This window comes from Dama dama, chromosome 28 (assembly GCF_033118175.1).
Source record: "Dama dama isolate Ldn47 chromosome 28, ASM3311817v1, whole genome shotgun sequence".
Taxonomy (NCBI): Eukaryota; Metazoa; Chordata; class Mammalia; order Artiodactyla; family Cervidae; genus Dama; species Dama dama.
In genome coordinates, this window is record NC_083708.1 from 43,409,809 (window position 1) to 43,427,421 (window position 17,613).

At 43.4% G+C, this 17,613-nt stretch overlaps 1 protein-coding gene across 2 annotated transcripts in view; it reads left to right on the forward strand.

Moving 5' to 3' along the window:
* The window catches only part of PREP (prolyl endopeptidase), a 133,324-nt gene that overhangs the window by 77,925 nt on the left and 37,786 nt on the right, over positions 1–17,613 (forward strand). For both annotated transcript variants that reach the window (XR_009690994.1, XM_061132020.1), the window contains exon 10: positions 2,781–2,884. Coding sequence is in view for 1 of the 2 variants with exons in the window: in XM_061132020.1 (XP_060988003.1) it covers positions 2,781–2,884 (104 nt within the window). In the remaining variant the exon portion in view is untranslated. The remainder of the gene's footprint in view (positions 1–2,780; positions 2,885–17,613) is intronic.

The following is a 17,613-nucleotide window of genomic DNA, read 5'->3' on the forward strand; positions in this document are numbered from 1 at the left end:
GTGGACGCATTTTCAACTTCTTTGGATAAATGACCAAAGAGTGCAAAAACATTTTAAGAGACTTGTTTTTGTTTGAGTTTTTTAAATTTTAATATCCTTAAAACCCAACCTGTAATTGGATGAAACAGTGTCTACATGGGTCATCTTTGCCGAGTTCTTTTGCCTTTTCTTTGCATATCCAGTTTTCCACACTCCTCTGTTGATCCTTTTGCAGTTTCTCCTAGAATTGTCCCTTCCTTTTAACTGCCATTTCTTTCACCTCCTTACATTTACTTCCAATTATAGCAGGAATATCTGAACTGATTGCCCCTCCCTCTTTCCTTTTGCTAGAATAGCCTTGTTAAAGCACTGTTTTCATCAGGAGTCCCATCTCCTCAAGTCCAAGACATCTCTTCTGGTCTTAAGGAACTTCCGAATTCGGTTCTCTTTTGCCCCTAAACTTTGAAATTATTCCCTAGAGATCACCTAACCAGTCCTCTCTGATTCATGACTCTAGGATGTTTTCTCCAATCTGATACCCGATTCTTATGCTTCGCAAACCAACTGAGACAAGGACACAAAACATCATTAGGCTATAGGGACTCACGTTACAGCATGAATCTGCAGTGGGCTCACCTGGACTGACCCAGATGGATCTGAAAACAGAAAATATCCATCAAGTAAATTAAGCACTGGTACCTTTAGGTATAACCCAGCCCCCTCCAAAGTGCCACTTCTGCCCCAAACAGAAGAACAGAGATCAGACACTTGTCACCCTTTCTCCCAACAGGAGCCAGCCCACATTATATAATTTCATTCTTCTGCTAGAGGCTTTGATGTCTCAATTTTTCTAGATAAACAGGCATTTAGAGTGTGTTTCCTACTCACTGTCTTTCACTTAAGAAATTTCATTCTAGTACTTTGGTGACTTATCTCAGGGCACTGCCCCAGGAACTGGTAGGTGGTTAGAGCTGGGAATCCTGGCTCCCCATCCTTGGTGATCCACTGTAGCTCAGGTAACAGTGATGCTGGGGTGAGTCCAGGGCTTAAATGGCTCATGCTTGTTCTGCAGTCTCATTGTCATTATCTGGTTGTTTGGGTTTTCTTTTGAGGATGTAGATGCCTTTTTGTGTTTTGAGGAAGTGGGGCAGGTACTAATGAAGAAGCTCTTCAAAAATTAACATATATGTGAAGATAGCCTTTGCCCTCAAGACTACATTTATGTGGGCAAGTACAGTATGCAGTGTGTCTGGTAATTTAGAATGTATGCCCGGAGGATAGTCTGAAAATATTTTATGTATAAGGATATATTCCAACAAATATCCAAATACAGCTTCAACTAAGAAAGCCAGTAACTTCAGTCCTATCACGCATCTCCCCACTGTCAATGTTAATCATATATTGTATGATATATTACAAACCTTAAAATAATTTGTAAGCATGGGAATTGCGATAACATTCATGGGGATTGACAGTCCTGTTGTTAAAGTATCTAAACATATTGCTCTTTGCCAGTGGTGAGCAGAGTGCTGTTTCTCAGCTGTTAGTGAAGTTCATACATACACAGAGGAGTTGGAAAGAAAGCACGCTGCCATTTTAACACATGATCAATCAGTTTGAATGTACCCTGTGGGAGTAACTGCTTAGTTTCTGGTTTTGCAGCAAGTATCAGGCTCTCTAAATTGATTTTTCATATACCGACAGCGTATGTTTAAAGTATTATGTGGGAGGGCTGTTTCCACACCAGCCACTCTGGATGACTAATTCTGTTTCATAAACGATAGCAATGTCATTGTTTTCAAACAGTAATGATTTATCTTACTGATCGTTTCTTTGATTTAGTTCTTTGCTGTTGTTGTTAAGTTTTATTTATTTTGTGTTTTTGGCTGTGGTGGGTCTTCGTTGCTGCCCCTGGGCTTTCTCTTGCAATGCGCAAGCTTCTTGTTGCAGAGCATAGGCCCTGGGGCGTGTAGGCTTCAGTAGCTGCAGCATGTGGGCTCAGTCGTTGAGGCACACAGGCTTAGTTGCTCCACGGCATGTGAGATCCTTCCAGATCTGGGATCAAACCTATGTCCCTGGCATTGCAAGGTGAATTTTTATCCGCTGGACCACCAGGGAAGCCCCTTTGATTTAGATATTAAATATTAGAATGTAGTAGCATTAAATTAAGGAAATGGGGTTTTAATTTGTGGATAAAATAGCTAAAAGTTTGTTGTGTATTCATCACTGTGTGTTGTGCACAGTTACTTGGATAGTCAGAACTTTAAAGGCATCTCTGAAAAACTCCCCAGAAAGGCTGTCTTTGGTCCCTGATTGCTGTCCACGTGTGTGTCCACAGAGGGGTGGGTGTCAGGAAGCAATAGCCCCAGAGTTCCCATCAAGAGACCCCGGATTGGCTGTTGACTTTGGGCACATCATTTGAGTTTTCCGTCTTAATCACTGCTCAGGTGAAATAACCCTACATGAAGGTCCCATCTTCTTTGACCTGTACTCCTAAGTGACCTGGCATCGGGAAAGACCTGTTACGTTTCTGCCGTTAGGTTTTACCTCTGCTCTTAGTCCTGGAATGCATTAGAATCTTCTAAAATGATGGAGAGGTGACTGTTGTAAAAAAAGAAGACCAGGATGGCAATGATGAAGTGTGAACACTTATGTAGCATCACATAGTCCGCACGCCAGGCTGTTCTGAGGTCTCCTTCTGCAGTGACCTTAGACAGCACTGCTGACTGTACTTTGTGATCCTTGCCCCTCTTGTATCTGGTGAGTTTATGGACTGAACTAAGACTCCCATTTCCTCCTAGGTATCATTTATCACTGTGATCTGACCAAAGAGGAACTGGAGCCCAGAGTCTTCCGAGAGGTGACTGTGAAAGGAATCGACGCTTCCGATTACCAGACAGTCCAGGTAGGGGGTATTTTATCTCGACAATGTGAGTTAAAAAATCTGACTTTCAGGCCAGGCTGTGCACACCCCAGTTTGTCAGCAGCTGTGGAGGTGATCCACAGCATCACGGGCCACAGATACTTGGGAACACCTGCTGCTTCTGGGCATTGAGCCCAGCGAGGTCCCTGCCCTCTTGGAGTTTACAGATTCTGCCTCTCTTGACAGGAAACCAGAGTCCCTTGTCTGGGGGATCAAAGCAGTACAGTTTGTCTGCTTGCTTGAAAGTGGATTGTTTTCTGGCTCAGGTCTCGTGATATGATAAGTAACAACGTAGATATTTTTTCTCTACATGAAGTATTCATTCAAGTGCTAGAAGGCAGTCTTTGCAGTCTGAAGTTCATCTGTATGTCTGCCTGGCACAGGGTGAGTGCTCAGTAAAATATTAGAATGGATGAGTTAACTGTTTAATTGTCATGCTTGGCAAGCTTAGTCTCTGGTCACCATCAGGTTAAGAATCTCCATTTTTTTGTTTTCTCAGTGGCCCACAGGTACTGAGTCTCCCAGAAATCAAATCCCTCATTGACAAACGATGCAAATGGCTCTGTTCCTTTGCATGACAGGTCACCTGACAGGTACCAGGTGTTTATCAGGGCTCTCCTACCAAGGGGCCTGGACCACAGAGACCCAGGTTAGGATTCAGAGTGTTGTTTCCAAAGGAAAGTTAGAAAAAAGGATCACTAGATACCCTGAGAAAGTTTCTGTGAAACCAGAGCATCATTTTAACATGGTGAATTGCTCTTCACCTGTCTAAGAGAAGTCTAGATGATGGGCTAGATCTAGATCAAAGATAAAACTGTTTGGCCAGCTGAATCTGGCTCAGGGCTGCAGATCGCCAGCTTCTCTTCTGTATCAGGAGTCAACTTACTGGCCTCTGGTTTTTTGGAGTATAGCCACGCTTGTTCACAGTGTCTGTGGCTGCCTTAGTGCTTTAACAGTGCAGCAGAGACTGTGGCCCACAGAGGCTAAAGTGCTTAGTATTTGGCCCTCCAGGACAAAGTTTGCTGATCCTTGGTCTATATAAGTAGTACTTATAAAGTCAGAGAGCATTCTCAGTAAAGGTCCAGGGCCTTTGTCTTCAAGCTCTGTCAGCTTGAAGTCTGAAATCTGCATGTATTGATTGATACGTCTTGGTTGACATAGGATGAATCATTTAACTTTTCTGCCAGTTTTTTCATTTCAGCTGCAAAACAGATAGTACCCATTTTGCAGGATTACTGCAGGATTATATGAGATGATATATATAGGCATACCTCGTTTTATTGTTCTTTGCTTCATTGTGTTTTGCAGATATTGTGGGTTTTGGGGGGGTTTTTTTTTGTTTTTTTACAAAATGAAGGTTTGTGGCAGTTCTGCATCGAGCATATCTATTGGTGCCATTTTTCCAACAGCATTTGTCCATTTCATGTGTCTGTGTCACATTTTGGTAATTCTCGGCAGAATTTCAAACCGTTTCATTATTGTTATGTTTGTTATGATCTGTGATCTTTCATGTTGTTATTGCAAAAAGGATTATGACTCACTGAAGGCTCAGATGATGGTTAGCATTTTCTAGCAATTAAATACTCTTTAAGGTATATACAGTGTTGTTTTAGACTTAATGTTGTTGCACACTAAATGTTGTTGGTGTTCAGTTGCCCAGTCGTGTCCGACTCTCTGTGGCCCCCTGGACTGCAGCACGCCAGGCCTCCCCATCCCTCACCATCTCCTAGCGTTTGCCTAAGTTCATGTTCATTGCACGGTGATGCCATCCAGCCATCTCATTCTCCGACCCCTCCTCTCTTTCTGCCCTCGATCTTTCCCAGCATCAGGGACTTTTCCAGTAAGTCGCCTCTGTGCATCAGACGAGCAAGATACTGGAGCTTCAGCATCAGCATCAGTCCTTCCAGTGAATATTCAGGGTTGGTCTCCACTAAAATTGACTGGTTTGATTCCCTTGCTGTCCAAGGGACTTTCAGAAGTCTTCTCCAGCACCACAGTTTGAAGGCATCAATTCTTTGGCATTCTGCCTTCTTTACAGTCCAGGTTTCTCAACCGTACATGACGCTGAATAGACTACAGTATAGTGCAAATGTAACTTTTCTATGCACTGGGAAAACAGAAAATTCATCTGATTCGCTTTATTGTGACACTTGCTTTATTGTGGGGGTCTGGAACTGAATCTGCCATGTCTCCAAGGTCTGCTCATATTAAGGGTCTGGCACATAGGGCTCAGTCAGTAAAGAATCTGCCTGTAATGCAGGAGACCTGGGTTTGATCCCTGGGTGGGGAAGATCCCCTGGAGAAGGATATGGCAACCCACTCCAGTATTCTTGCCTGGAGAATTCCATGGACAGAGGAGCCTGGTGAGCTCTAGTCCATAGGGTTGCAAAAAGTCAGACATGACTGAGAGACTAACGCTTTCATGTAGAATGTAATCAGTTTTTTTCACAAAGTGTTAGAAGTAAATATGGCAGACTTTTAGGTTTCCATAGCTAGTTTGGCTTCTTTCATTTTCAAGGTGAGCTATTGCCTGGAGAGAGATCTTTTAGGGGCTGATAGCCCCAGTCTGGTGCTTGTATGGTTCATTAATTCACCCTAGTCCTGCATGAGACTTTTAACATCACCTTTAAGCTGTCATGCCTTGCTGTTTTTCATTTTCTCTGTGTGTAGAAATTGCGTGCCTATCAGCTGTAACATTTGGCCTTCTCAGGGACTACTTCTAGTCCTGCCTGGACATCCTCAGGGCAGTGGAGGGGGGAGGGTGTGTGTGTGTGTGTGTGTGTGTGTGGTGCGAGACACTGCCTCTCCCATCAGTAATGCAGAGGATTCCCGGGCAGTCACTGTCCCCTCATGTCTGCTCTAGGATTGGGCACTATTGCCCATGAGACACCCCTCATCACCTCACCCCTCATCTTCTCTTCATCTCTGCTGTGCAGCCCCTCAGGTCCGTATTTTTTTTTTAATTCTCTTTTCTGCTTCCCACAATTCATGCCAAAGTGAGAAATTGTGGAGTTTGTGGCAGGGAGGAGGGACCTGTGATCATGACAGCTGCCTAGAAAGCAGCTTCTTATAGGAAAGTTGCTCTTCCTTCTCAGGGAGGATGATTGGAGTTGTTTTTCCTATCAAGTAGCTGTTGTTGTTTTTTTTTCTATTCTTTACAGATGGTACACAAAGGAACTAGTTACAACCTAATATGTGTTGTTTTCAGATATAAATGAAAAGATAAAACTTTACAGCCGAGCACGTGCTTGTGTAGAGTAGAAATCCCTCAGCCCTGTTCAGAGCAACCTGCAACTTCCAGATTAGACTGGGGAAGAAGCAACACTCGGGTGATGCCAGTCACATGCTGTTGGAAAAGGCACCGAAGTCCGCTCTGTGTGGCTCTCCACTTCACAAAGAAAATTCCCCTAATGCTGAGCTACTGAAATACTTAGAAGCTTTTATTTGTATAAGTGCAGTAGGGGAGAAAAGATGAAAAGATTCATGGGAAGTATTTAAGGAGATAGTAACTGAGTGACACATTGGTTTTACAATTTTTATGAAGGTATAATCTCTCTAGTATGATGCCATCAGGAGACTCTAATATGTTGATTACACACATCATACATATTGCACTGAGTCACTTAAATAGAATTCTCTCTTTGGGTAAAGGTGACTTTGGAATGAACCGTGACGTCGCAGCACCATAGACTGAAAGTCCGTTTTGCAGTGGCTTAGCTGAGGTGTACACAGCAGAGCTTGGACAGGAAATGTGAGTGTGACATATGTGCTCACACCATGATCAGACTCTCAGCAGTGTTGCCAACAAGGACCAGCCTGTAAAAGCAGGCCCTAGAGAAGGGTTTGTGCCTGAGTGGAAAAAATCCTCATAGTGTATAATAGAAATCACAGCATTTGGGGGTGCATGGGGAAGATTCATTTTTTGTTTTCAATTACTTCAGGGTAGTGCAGCTTTTGATTTTGCGTGACCCTAGTGTTTGTATTTATTCTGTATGTGATTTTAAAAGAAAATTCCCTGGGCTAATTGTTATTCCTTCTTACATTTTATGTAAGAAGCAAATGCTGCACAGATTACCCTGCATGATTAGTCAGTGCAGTTAATGGAGGTCACAGACATGCATGTCCACCTGGTGGTATAGCTCGTAGGATGTACTAAGTGAAGGAGAGAGAAAAAGGAGGGTCGAAGAAACACATGGCCAAACCAGCCACAGGGCTGTTCTTTGTTGATGTGCTTTCATTCGGGACCAGAGCTCTTGAATGGTGGTGGGGGGAGGGAGGGTGGGAGTGTCCTGTTCTGCTGACACACGCAGAACATAGCTACTATATAGTCTTTACCCAGTCCTGACTACAGCTGTGGGAGAAAAATTCATCTGTATAGGAAATACAATTTGGAAAATCAGATCCTGGAAAAACTTTCTCTTCCAGTCTGTGATACACATAAAAATTAAGTTTTGGATAGGTTTATCATAGCTGCGGTTGACTGATCTTTTTCCTCTTTTTATTATGAATGACATGACCACTATGTAATACTGGTCAGAGCATCTGTGTGCATGTCTATAAAACGAAATGGAAATACTGAGCATTAGAAATTACATTAGTAACAAAGGTTTGGTGATAAGTGATTTATATGAGGAGAATCTTGTCTATATTTATGATCAGTAATATGTTTCATTTTAAACCAAAGGGAAGAAATAGGAAAATTTAATCTGTCAATAAATATTTATGTGATGTGCAATGCCAGGTGGTACTGTTTGAATCCAGAGAAGTTCCAGACACAGGCACTGTCCCTGGAAAGTTTGCAGTCAGGCTGGAAAGCTGAGACACGGAGCTCTGAAAGGTCAGATACCCCAAGATGTTATCACAGTGATCAGGGGAAAGGTGAGCGTTTCCGTCTGCACTGTGATATCCTGGCCGGGATGCCTAGGGATTCTTCCTGGGAGAAGTGGAAACTGGGTTGGGCTTTGAGGGATGGCTGCTTTTGTAAGCCCCAGGCCCCTACGGGGACTCCTGAACAATTTCACCACAATTCTTCCTTCAGAGACTGCCTCTACCTTTTCGTAGCAGTTTAATTTCATAATTTCACAGTACGTTCAAGAAGAAAGGAGTCCTGCCCTCAGCATCCTGTGTAGTAGGGCTGCCTCTGACAGCTTTTTTTTTTTTTTTTTTTTTTTTGTGGATGAAATAGCATTTGCCCTGTGGCTGAATGTGCATGACAAAGGATGCAGTGTAGCAAAAATGCTCTGTTTGGTTTCTCAGTGTCTCATTTTTGTTCAGCCAGAAGTTTTTGACAGCTGAAAGATTGTCTTTTCTCCTCCTAAAGTGAAAGTCAAAATTTATAGACCCGAAAAAGATCAGTGAATTCGGTATACTCTGCATCAACTCCATTGACAACAGTTTCCACATGTTATAAAAGAATAAATTAGGAGGAAGATTCCATTTTATGGGGCAATAGTAAACCTAAATCAACAGTACAGAAATAGTAAGAATTATAAGTATTTAACACAGATTTTATTACCTTGAGTCCTGTCCTCTTAAACTGAGGAATTTTACCCTTCTGAGGTTTACCTGCAGTACTGCATGTGAAACATCAAGAACATCCCAAAGGCGATTTGCTTTATAGCTGACTAAAAGCTGATTTTTAAAATTAGATGATTAGAAAATTAAAATTAGATGATGATTTGGGTTTACCAAGATGCCTTGGGGTAGAAGGAGTGGCGTTATTTTTCTTTCGTCTAGACTTTTGTAACCTTGATAGTAATTTGTAGTTACTGGTCTACAGTTCAGTCACTCAGTCATGTCCGACTCTTTGCGATCCCATGGACTGCAGCACACCAGGCTTCCCTGTCCATCGCCAGCTCCTGGAGTTTGCTGGGAAAGATTGAAGGCAAGAGAAGGGGACGACAGAGGACGAGATGGTTGGATGGCATCACTGACTCAACAGATGTGAGTTTGAGCAAGCTCCAAGAGATAGTGAAGGCCAGGGAAGCCTGGCATGTAGCAGTTCATGGGGTTGCAAAGAGTTGGACATGACTGAGCGACTGACCAACAACTGGCCTACAGGCTTTGTCATTCAACAAACATGAATCCGCAGAACATTAATTAGTGTTTTAATTTAGCTCATTGACTTCTGTGCTGAGTGCACAACACATGCAGTTTTTGACTCATCCACATCCTTGATCTGCTTACTATTGAACTAATGATAACGTTTTTCTATATCGCTATGTTCTCACAGTTAAGGATAGGTCGGAAATCTTCAGAACATGTCAGTTAAGAGTGAATGGGGGAATATTTTCAAAAAGAACCTTTTGAGAGGATATGGTGCTTGCATATGATTAGGAAATCGCTTTAAATTGAGTCGGTTGTTCTTGGCAATTTTGTGCCTAAAGCTTTCGTGTTTTTTTTTTTTTTTTAATCTTACGCTTCATAGAGACATATTCTTGCATAAACAGATTCCTGCCTTTCTTTAGAATTCCCTTTGTCTCACAGCCATTCTAGATTGAGATCATAATATTCATATTCAGAGGCCATATGTTTGTGTGTTTCCTGTTTAGATAGCAGCTGTGTAAAAATAACTGACTGTAAAAGATGATAAGAGTTTTTGTTCTCTTGCTATCATAAAACAGAGAAATAGGTTATGGGGCCCCAGTGTGTGGTTGCTTCAGTCTCCATACCACTTGTAAAGGTGTTCTTCTGTGTTTTGAAGAAGGACATTGTTTTGCAGCAGCCTGAGAATATGTAGCCCACTTAGAGTAAAAGTCACAAAGTGGCCTTGGGAATTGAGTGACCAGACAGGCCTGGAGCGATCCCTTGAGCCGCCTGCGGGGCTTCCTTTTGCAAGGTGTAAAACGGCTCAAGGCAACCCAGGCCTCTGCCCACCTTCCTCAGTTTCTCTGAACTTTGCTTGGAGGAAATAGGCCTGCGATGAGACAAGAACCGGAAAGCAGCTAACCCCCTGCCTGGTGGCTGACAGCCTGGGGAGGGAGGCCTTGGCTCTCCTGGGGATGCGGCAGTGACTTGACCTGGAAATTTTTTCACCTTATTTTGATGAGATGTTAATGAGTTAAACAGGTGTTGATTTAATTTTTGTGGCTTAGATTCATTTCTAGATGATGGACTAAGTTTGTTATTCTTTAATAATGTCACTGCAATGGAAGCCATAATTGTCAGAGATTAGGCTATCCATAAACTCATTATCATAGGTTGACAACTATACTCAGTGGGGATTTGTTCATATTTAGTATGTACAAAAATTTTAATAATTCAGTTATCTATAGATCTGAGTTTGCTGTTGTAGGTAATAAAGCCATTTAAGTAGATTAAATTTTGTTTAAATTGTTCCAAGAGTCATGGCTTTTGAGATCCGTAAAAGCTGCAAGTTGCTGAGCTTTGCTGATACTGATTTCAGGTTACTCACAGCTAATAGTTAGCTCTAACCCCTTGCTAGAAAACTATCTTGGGGAAAGAATGTTGTTATATTTCATTTTCCTTTAAAAACAAGGTAGAAAGTCACTTCGTTCTTATTAGAACTGTATCAGTAGTTTTGTTGACATCTCTGAATAGTATGTGTGCTAATGGTGCTTATCTTAGGCTAGTTTAATAATTAGTTCTGTTTTTAGAAATGAATTGGAATGAATCTCAAGGTGTGTTACTCAAACTGTGGGAGCAAAAGGAGAAAAAGTAAAAAATAAACATGGCTTAAAGGAGAGAGATGTTTGTTTTTCCCTCTCACATAAAGGAAATGCAGGGGAAATTAGTCCAGGAACAACTTGGTGTCTAAGGTGTAAGGAATCCAAGCTCTTTTTGTCTTGCTGCTGTATCGTGGCTTCTTTCCTGCCATTCTTCATGGTCTTAGATGGCTGCAGGGGTTCCAGCCATGTTGCTATCCACTTTCCAGCCAGCATGAAGGCAGCAGTAGGGAAGAAGAGGGGTGATCAGGAGGAGAGTATCTTATAAGCATGTTTGCCAGAAAGTGAAATGTATTATGTCTGCTTGCATTTTATTGGTGAAAACATACTCACATGGCCACCCCTAGCACAGGGAGGTTTAAAGATGTAGTTTTATTCCCAGAAAAAGTGTGCCAGCTAAAAATTTGGGCCTTATTATCAAGGAAGTGGGAGGAATGGATATTGGGGGACACCTAGCAATGTGCCTCGGAAGGCCAAACAGGCCTTCAGCAGAAACTTGGTTTGGATCCTGAGACCAAGGAGTCCACACGCCACCTGGTGGCCAGGTATCTAAATCTCAGGATCCCATTGAAAAAACTCCACAGAAGTTGAATTTTCAGATAATGTCATTGTGAGCAGTAGAAATCACACACTTCAGACACAGACGCACCTTTTCAAGAGGCTTTCCTCTCCCATAAAGAAAGACATTTAATATTGCCTCTGGAACATGAGTATTTGCCATTCCTGAATGCTTGTCCTAACTTTAGCAGAAGTTGATAGAAAAGTTGTGTGAGACTACCTGAGCATTAAGATGAACTGAGCGACTGTCTCTGAAATGACAAGGCTAAGTAAGCAGTGTGCAGTTCGCTCTCCAGGTGTGTTATTCTGTGCTAGAGTCATCTTTCTGCCTGTACCACTCTTGCAGAGGACATGGACACAGGCCATCCTCAGAGGCCTGCTCTTTGGAATGGAAGCATGGCACGAATCAGCCTTGGAGAGGTGTTAGGTCCCTAATCTCATGGCTTCTCTTGCTTTTTCCTAGGTGTTCTATTTTTCCACTAATGGTTTTGGGCTCTGGACAGATTGCACATACATTAGGGTTCATCTACATGAACCCTCTCATTTTAAAGATGAGGAAACTAGGGGGGCTTCCCTGGGGGTCCAGTGATTAAGACTCTGTGCTTCTACTGTTAAGGGGGCACAGGTTCGATCCCTGGTCGGAAACTAAAATCCCACATGCTACACGGTATGCCAAACAATAATAATAATAAAGATGAGGAAACCGAAGCTTAGTCTGCCAAGTGTTTTAGCAAAGGTCACGCTCTCAGTAATTGACAGAGCCAAGACTAGAACGCAGAACTCCAAAGCTGTGCTGATCCGATGCGTTTTGTTACGAGAATAAGTTATTTTTTGCTCTCTATACTTGGTTGGAGTTTGCTTTTTGCTTTTCACCTTAAAAATAAACAAGTTATCCTAAAAGGCCTCTAAATCCCTAAGCTTTCTTACCTCTAAAAGTATGTTTCTACATCATGTGAAGGTATAGTGAACACTTTGTAGACCTTTATGGGACCTATTAAATGATTAAAAAAAAAAATACTCTGTGTGAAAGCAGAGGCAAAAAGAGTGAGGACTCAATGTAAGAAGTGGATTAGAAGTGTCGTCATAGTGATAAACATGATGGTAAAGTATTGTGAAGTGGAAGGCATCATGAGTTATTAAGCAAGGACACAGACGCGGGTTCCTGGTCAGTGTCAAGTGTGAGCTCCTCTCTGAACTCTTGGCGCCCTCCTTCCTCCAGCTCACAAAGGTGCAACCTCACCAGCCCGAGTCCCCACACCACTCAGGCTCACTTCCTAAGCAACCCTGACCACCACCCTCAGACTTGCCTCTACCTGGCTCTCTTTCTCCGTTCTCCATTCTAGTGCTGCTTACTTTTTTTTTTTTTTTTAACTCTGTTCTTGGAAACTTTACACATTTTCAGTATTTCAATATTCACCCAAGTCCCCCAACTCCTCCACAGAAACTTCTCTTCTCGTCTCTGTCCTTGGGAACTCAGTCAAAAGCAAAACCCAGGGAGCGGGGATGGATGTTCAGCTGGTGCTTGAACACACAGCCTGGGTGTGCGCACACAGTATGCCCGTCTCCATGCCAGGCTTCTCTGCACTCTCTCACTTCTTTAGAGAAGAGCCGTCCTTGGAGATGGATGCTCCCGTGATCTCAGTTTTCTGGATGAGCAGCCTGTGGTGTCGGGAAGTCGGATGAGTTATTCCCAGTTACCTGGTGGCAGAGCTGGCGCTTAAGCCAGGTCCCCAATTCTGCAGTGCCCTTGAGCCTCTGAGCAGCTGTGTCCGCCTCTCTGATCAGGCTGCCACAACTCAGCAGTTGGTTGCCCTGAGATCAGTAGTTCTAGGTCTTCATGTAGACATTGATGTAAAACATGTGGCTTTATTAAGAGCCTAGCAAAATCTTGTCATTGACCTTGGGTCATGTCACAAAAGAAAGAGTAGGTACTCAGGCTGTATTGATAAATGCAGCCCATATTCTTATGCATTTAAAAATCATCTGCAAGTTTATCTGCTAAGTAATGGTTAATGCCGTGTGTCCTCCTTGCCTCCAGCTGCCTTCATGTGTGTCCTTATGTATGTAAATATAAATGTTAAGATGCATACAGACATGTTTTTAAGCAGAGAGTATACTCTTTGGTCCCGGTTAAGGTAGTGGGTAATTCTGAAATGAAATCTCAAACAGAAAACCCTCTGGGGGTAAGTAAAAACCATCATGTCCATGCCGCTTACATCTAGACCCTCAGCTTCTCTGTTTTGCACGTCATGTCTAGTTCAACTCTGGAATTTAATGTGACTATAGTTAATTTAAATATTTGGAAGAGATTAGAGAAAAGTATGAATACTCTAAATGGTGGCTGGTGTGTTTGAGAATCTGCAGATCTGGCTGTGTTGGAAGCACTGACTTTGATCCATGACTCAGACTCTTCAGAATTACGAAGGAACAGGGAGTGTTAAGGGGTATTGCCAGAGCTGCTTCCACTCACTCATCTAGACCTTTGCACCTTTACAAGTTCATATCCCACTCAGCAGGTCTCCTTCTCCTCACCCTGCATCAGAAATTCATGGTTTGCATTGATTGGTAGAGGTGGGGTAGGGAAGAACCATGTGCGTTTATGCAGTTGCTGTACAAATTAAGGATTTACTCTGTGCCTCACATTGAGCTAAACACCGAGGATGTGGCAGTGACCTGGAGAGATGTGGTCTTCACTCTTATGTGGGAAAAAGGCAAAAGCAAGTGAACAGAAAATAAATGCGAACATTGCAAGTTGGAACAAGGGCTGTGAATGAAATAAACAATGACTGTTGCTGGGAGTGACAGATGTGCCCAGTGTGAATTGAATCATCAACGATAGTTCCCTTGAGTTTTCATTTAGGTGGAAACTTAAAAGCTGAAAGGGAACTAATCACATGAAAATAAGAGAAGAGCCCAGCGTGTTAAAGCAAAGGCGCTGAGTAAAAATGAGTTGCCTTCAGAGAGGACCCAAGAGAAGGCTGGGCTGTGGTGAGTGGAGGAGAATGGGTGATGGGTGTGGCGGAGGGCAGGGCTCTGTGGCCATGTTAGAAGTTTGTTTGGGATCCCAAGTGTGGTGGGAGTCTCTACAGGGTTTTTTACTGGAAAGTGATATGTTCTGATTTAAGAAAACCATGTTCTGTTTTATGGAGAATAGATTCAAAGGGCAGTTGTGGGCATAGAGAGAGCTGATAGACAGTTGTAAATGGCTCAGACAGTAAAGAATCTGCCTGCAGTGCAAGAGACCTAGGGTTGATCTCTGAGTCAGGATGATTCCCCTGGAGAAGAGAATGGCACCCCACTCCAGTATTCTTGCCTGGAGAATTTCACGAACAGAAGAGTCTAGTGGGCTACAGTGCATGGGATCGCAAAGAGTCAGACATGACTGAGCATCTAACACACACACACAACAATAGACCAGGCAGGAGATAAGGTGGCCTGGACTAAAGTGTAGACTTTGGACATGCAGAAAGTGTGTTTGGATTACACCTGGGAAGTAGACTGAACAGGACACAGGAATTGCACATGTAGGGGAGAGGGTAAGGTCAGGGGCCCATCAAGGGTGACTCTGATTTCAACTCTGAGCAGCTGGTATCATGTATCAAGTTGTTGGCAGTGGGTTGGGGAGGACGGGTTTGAGAGGTAAAATGTTTTGGGCCTGTCGTTACCTTTTCATCTGGGTGATGATGTCAGGTATGGAGTTAGATGCTTGGGTCATATGGTCAAAGGCTTGGAGTGACACATGTGGGCACCTTCAGCATTAGTGTGCTGGTTAAATCCAGGGCAGGAACTGGATCAGATGGAAGAACATGTGAAGAGTGGAGAAGGCTCGTGGCTGAGCCCTGAGGAGCCCCACATCTAGGGATTAATTGGAGGAGAAAGAGCCAGCAAAGAGCTGGAGAAGCAGCAGCCAGAGCTAGGTGCAGGAAAACTAGCAGGCTGTGGAGCAGGTAGACCAGGAAGCCAAGGAGAGATGGAAAGGAGGGGGTGACAGGCAACACCATATGTTTAGTTGGTCAATAAGGAAGAAAGAGGAGTTCTTGGAGTTGACGAGCTGGGTTCATTAATAATCCTGACAGGAGCACTTGCAGTCAGCAGTGGGTTCAGAGTAGTGGCTGGGGAGAGTATATTGAGAAAGAGGAGAAAGGATGTATGTGGTGTTCATATACAGATGGTCCCTGACTTGCGGTGGTTTGACTAGATGATGCCGTGACAGTGACGCATTCAGTAGAAACTGTATTTTGAATTTTGAGCTTTTCCTGGGCTAGTGATGTGCGATAGGACATCCCCATGTGATGCTGGGCAGAGGCAGAGAGCCTCAGCTCCAGCCAGTTGGGTGATCATGGGCTAAACAACCGATGCACTTACATCCATGCTGTACCCATACAACCATTCTGATTTCTACTTTCAGTATAGTACTCAATGTATTATATGAGGTATTCAGCCCTATTGTAAAATAGACTTTGTGTTAGATGATTTTGCCCAACTGAGGCTAATGTGTAAGTATTATAAGCATGTTTGAGGTAGGTTGGGCTAATGTATGATGTTCGGTAGGCTAGGTATATTAAATGCATTTCAGCTTACAATATTTTCAGTTTATGATGGGTTTATGGGGATATAGCCCCATTGTAAACTGAAGAAGACAGTGTTGATTTTTTAGGGGCGGGTGTTATTGAGGGATTGGGGGATTGGCTTTGTTGTCATGTTACTTTGTATTGCATGACTTTCTTAACTGCAACAATCTTACATTTTAAATGTTTAAAATGTAATGTTTTAAAAGTTTACATGTTTAAAAAGTTTTGTTTTAGAAAAAAGTAATCCCTGATAGGCTGACTGAACATCTCTGACTTTTAATAGCTGTGGTTTATATCTTTCCACTCTCTTTCTCCTTCTCTAGACTACTTTTTCAAATTCGTCATTTTCTTTCTGTAGAATAACTTGTACTGCTGTGCTTAAAAAGCAAATCAATCAAAAAAATTAGCTTTTAATTTTATACGACATTTACAAATGGAGCCTGTTGAGGCAGTCCAAGCACAGGTTGGAAAAGAATTTCCAGACACAGAATATTGCAGAAAGGAGTGAATCTTTTAAGAACAAAGAGCAGAGATAAAGTGGGCGCTGCAAGTGCAGCAGACCGACAACTCCTGACAGGCCAGGGGAGAGTCAACAGTTTTTGTGGGTTAATAGCCAATTTTCATAGCCTGAAGACAAAGAAAATTCCTGCTGGAAGGTTGGCGTTAGGTGATTGCTTGGGGTGCTGTTGAGTGCTTACTGAAGTGGGCATCTCTGTCTCATTGGGAGTCAAGAAGCTTGTTAGTGATTATCAGAGTGATTGTTGCGGCAACAGTTACAAAGGTGCTCAGTCAGCCTCAGAGATGTCCCTGATTCTGGGCTCCACTTCTGTGGCCCTGGGCACAGGACTCAGCAGAGCCTTCTATAGTTTTCATGGCAGTGATTTCAGGACCAGGGAGAAGGTATGAGAGGAGAGGAAATGCAGAACCATGTGTAGATGGTCTTGAGAAGTCCAGTGGCTTGGGGTGGTGGTCAGTGGCATGTTATTAAGGTGGGAGAAACCAGACTGTTTTGGTGTGCCGATGGGTTGACCCCAGTAGGAAGGGAACCACCAAAGGAGCCGAGTTCTTGAGGAGGTGAGGCGATTCCAAGCCCTGGTGGGGGACTGGCCTTCCCAGAAGGAGGGAGGTTTCCTCTGTTCCACCAGGAGGGAAGGACGAGAACATGTATGTGAGTGCCTGGGGGCTGCAGAATGGTGACTCCCAGTACCAGCTCCCCACCTTCCTTCTGTGAGAACCCCCCTAGGCCCTAAATTCCCCGTCTTCTCATGTTTTTCTTTTTTTCTAAACAATTTTTGAGTTTCAACTCAAAAAAGTAGTTTTAAAATTTTGAAAAATGTGCATTTGTTATATTTTCAGTTTAGGAGTGGAAAGACTCAGACACCGTGTGTTAGGGTTGTCTACCAATGACGAATGTGTTCCTTCCTAATTGCTCCTTTCCCTATCAACAGGGACAGGCTAGACCATGGCAGGTAACAGGGCCCTCCGGAATCTCAGGCAAGCTGGTCTCTCCTGCTGTCCACTGACAGCCTGGGCTCCTTGCAGACCCGGCACAGAGGGGACGTGTACCACACACATGCTGGGCCATGCTGTAACGGCCAGATTGCTTTTGTCTACAAGTGTTACCTCCCACTCCAGCCACACATTGCTGGCCAGCACCATGTCCTAAGGACAGACCAGCCTCAGAGTGAGCAGACAGCCAAGGCTACCTGCTGTGTGTCGGGAGGAGAAGGAACGTGCAGGGTGACTCAGCCCGCAGAGGACACCACGCTTTCGTCCCCAGAGAGGGCAGAGCAGGCCTCCGTGCACCCAGCCTCATCCTTTGACCACACACCTGAAGTGCTATCACTAGAAATCCGTTCTGTTATTTTTAAGTTTTCCTTTTCCCCAAATATTTTCT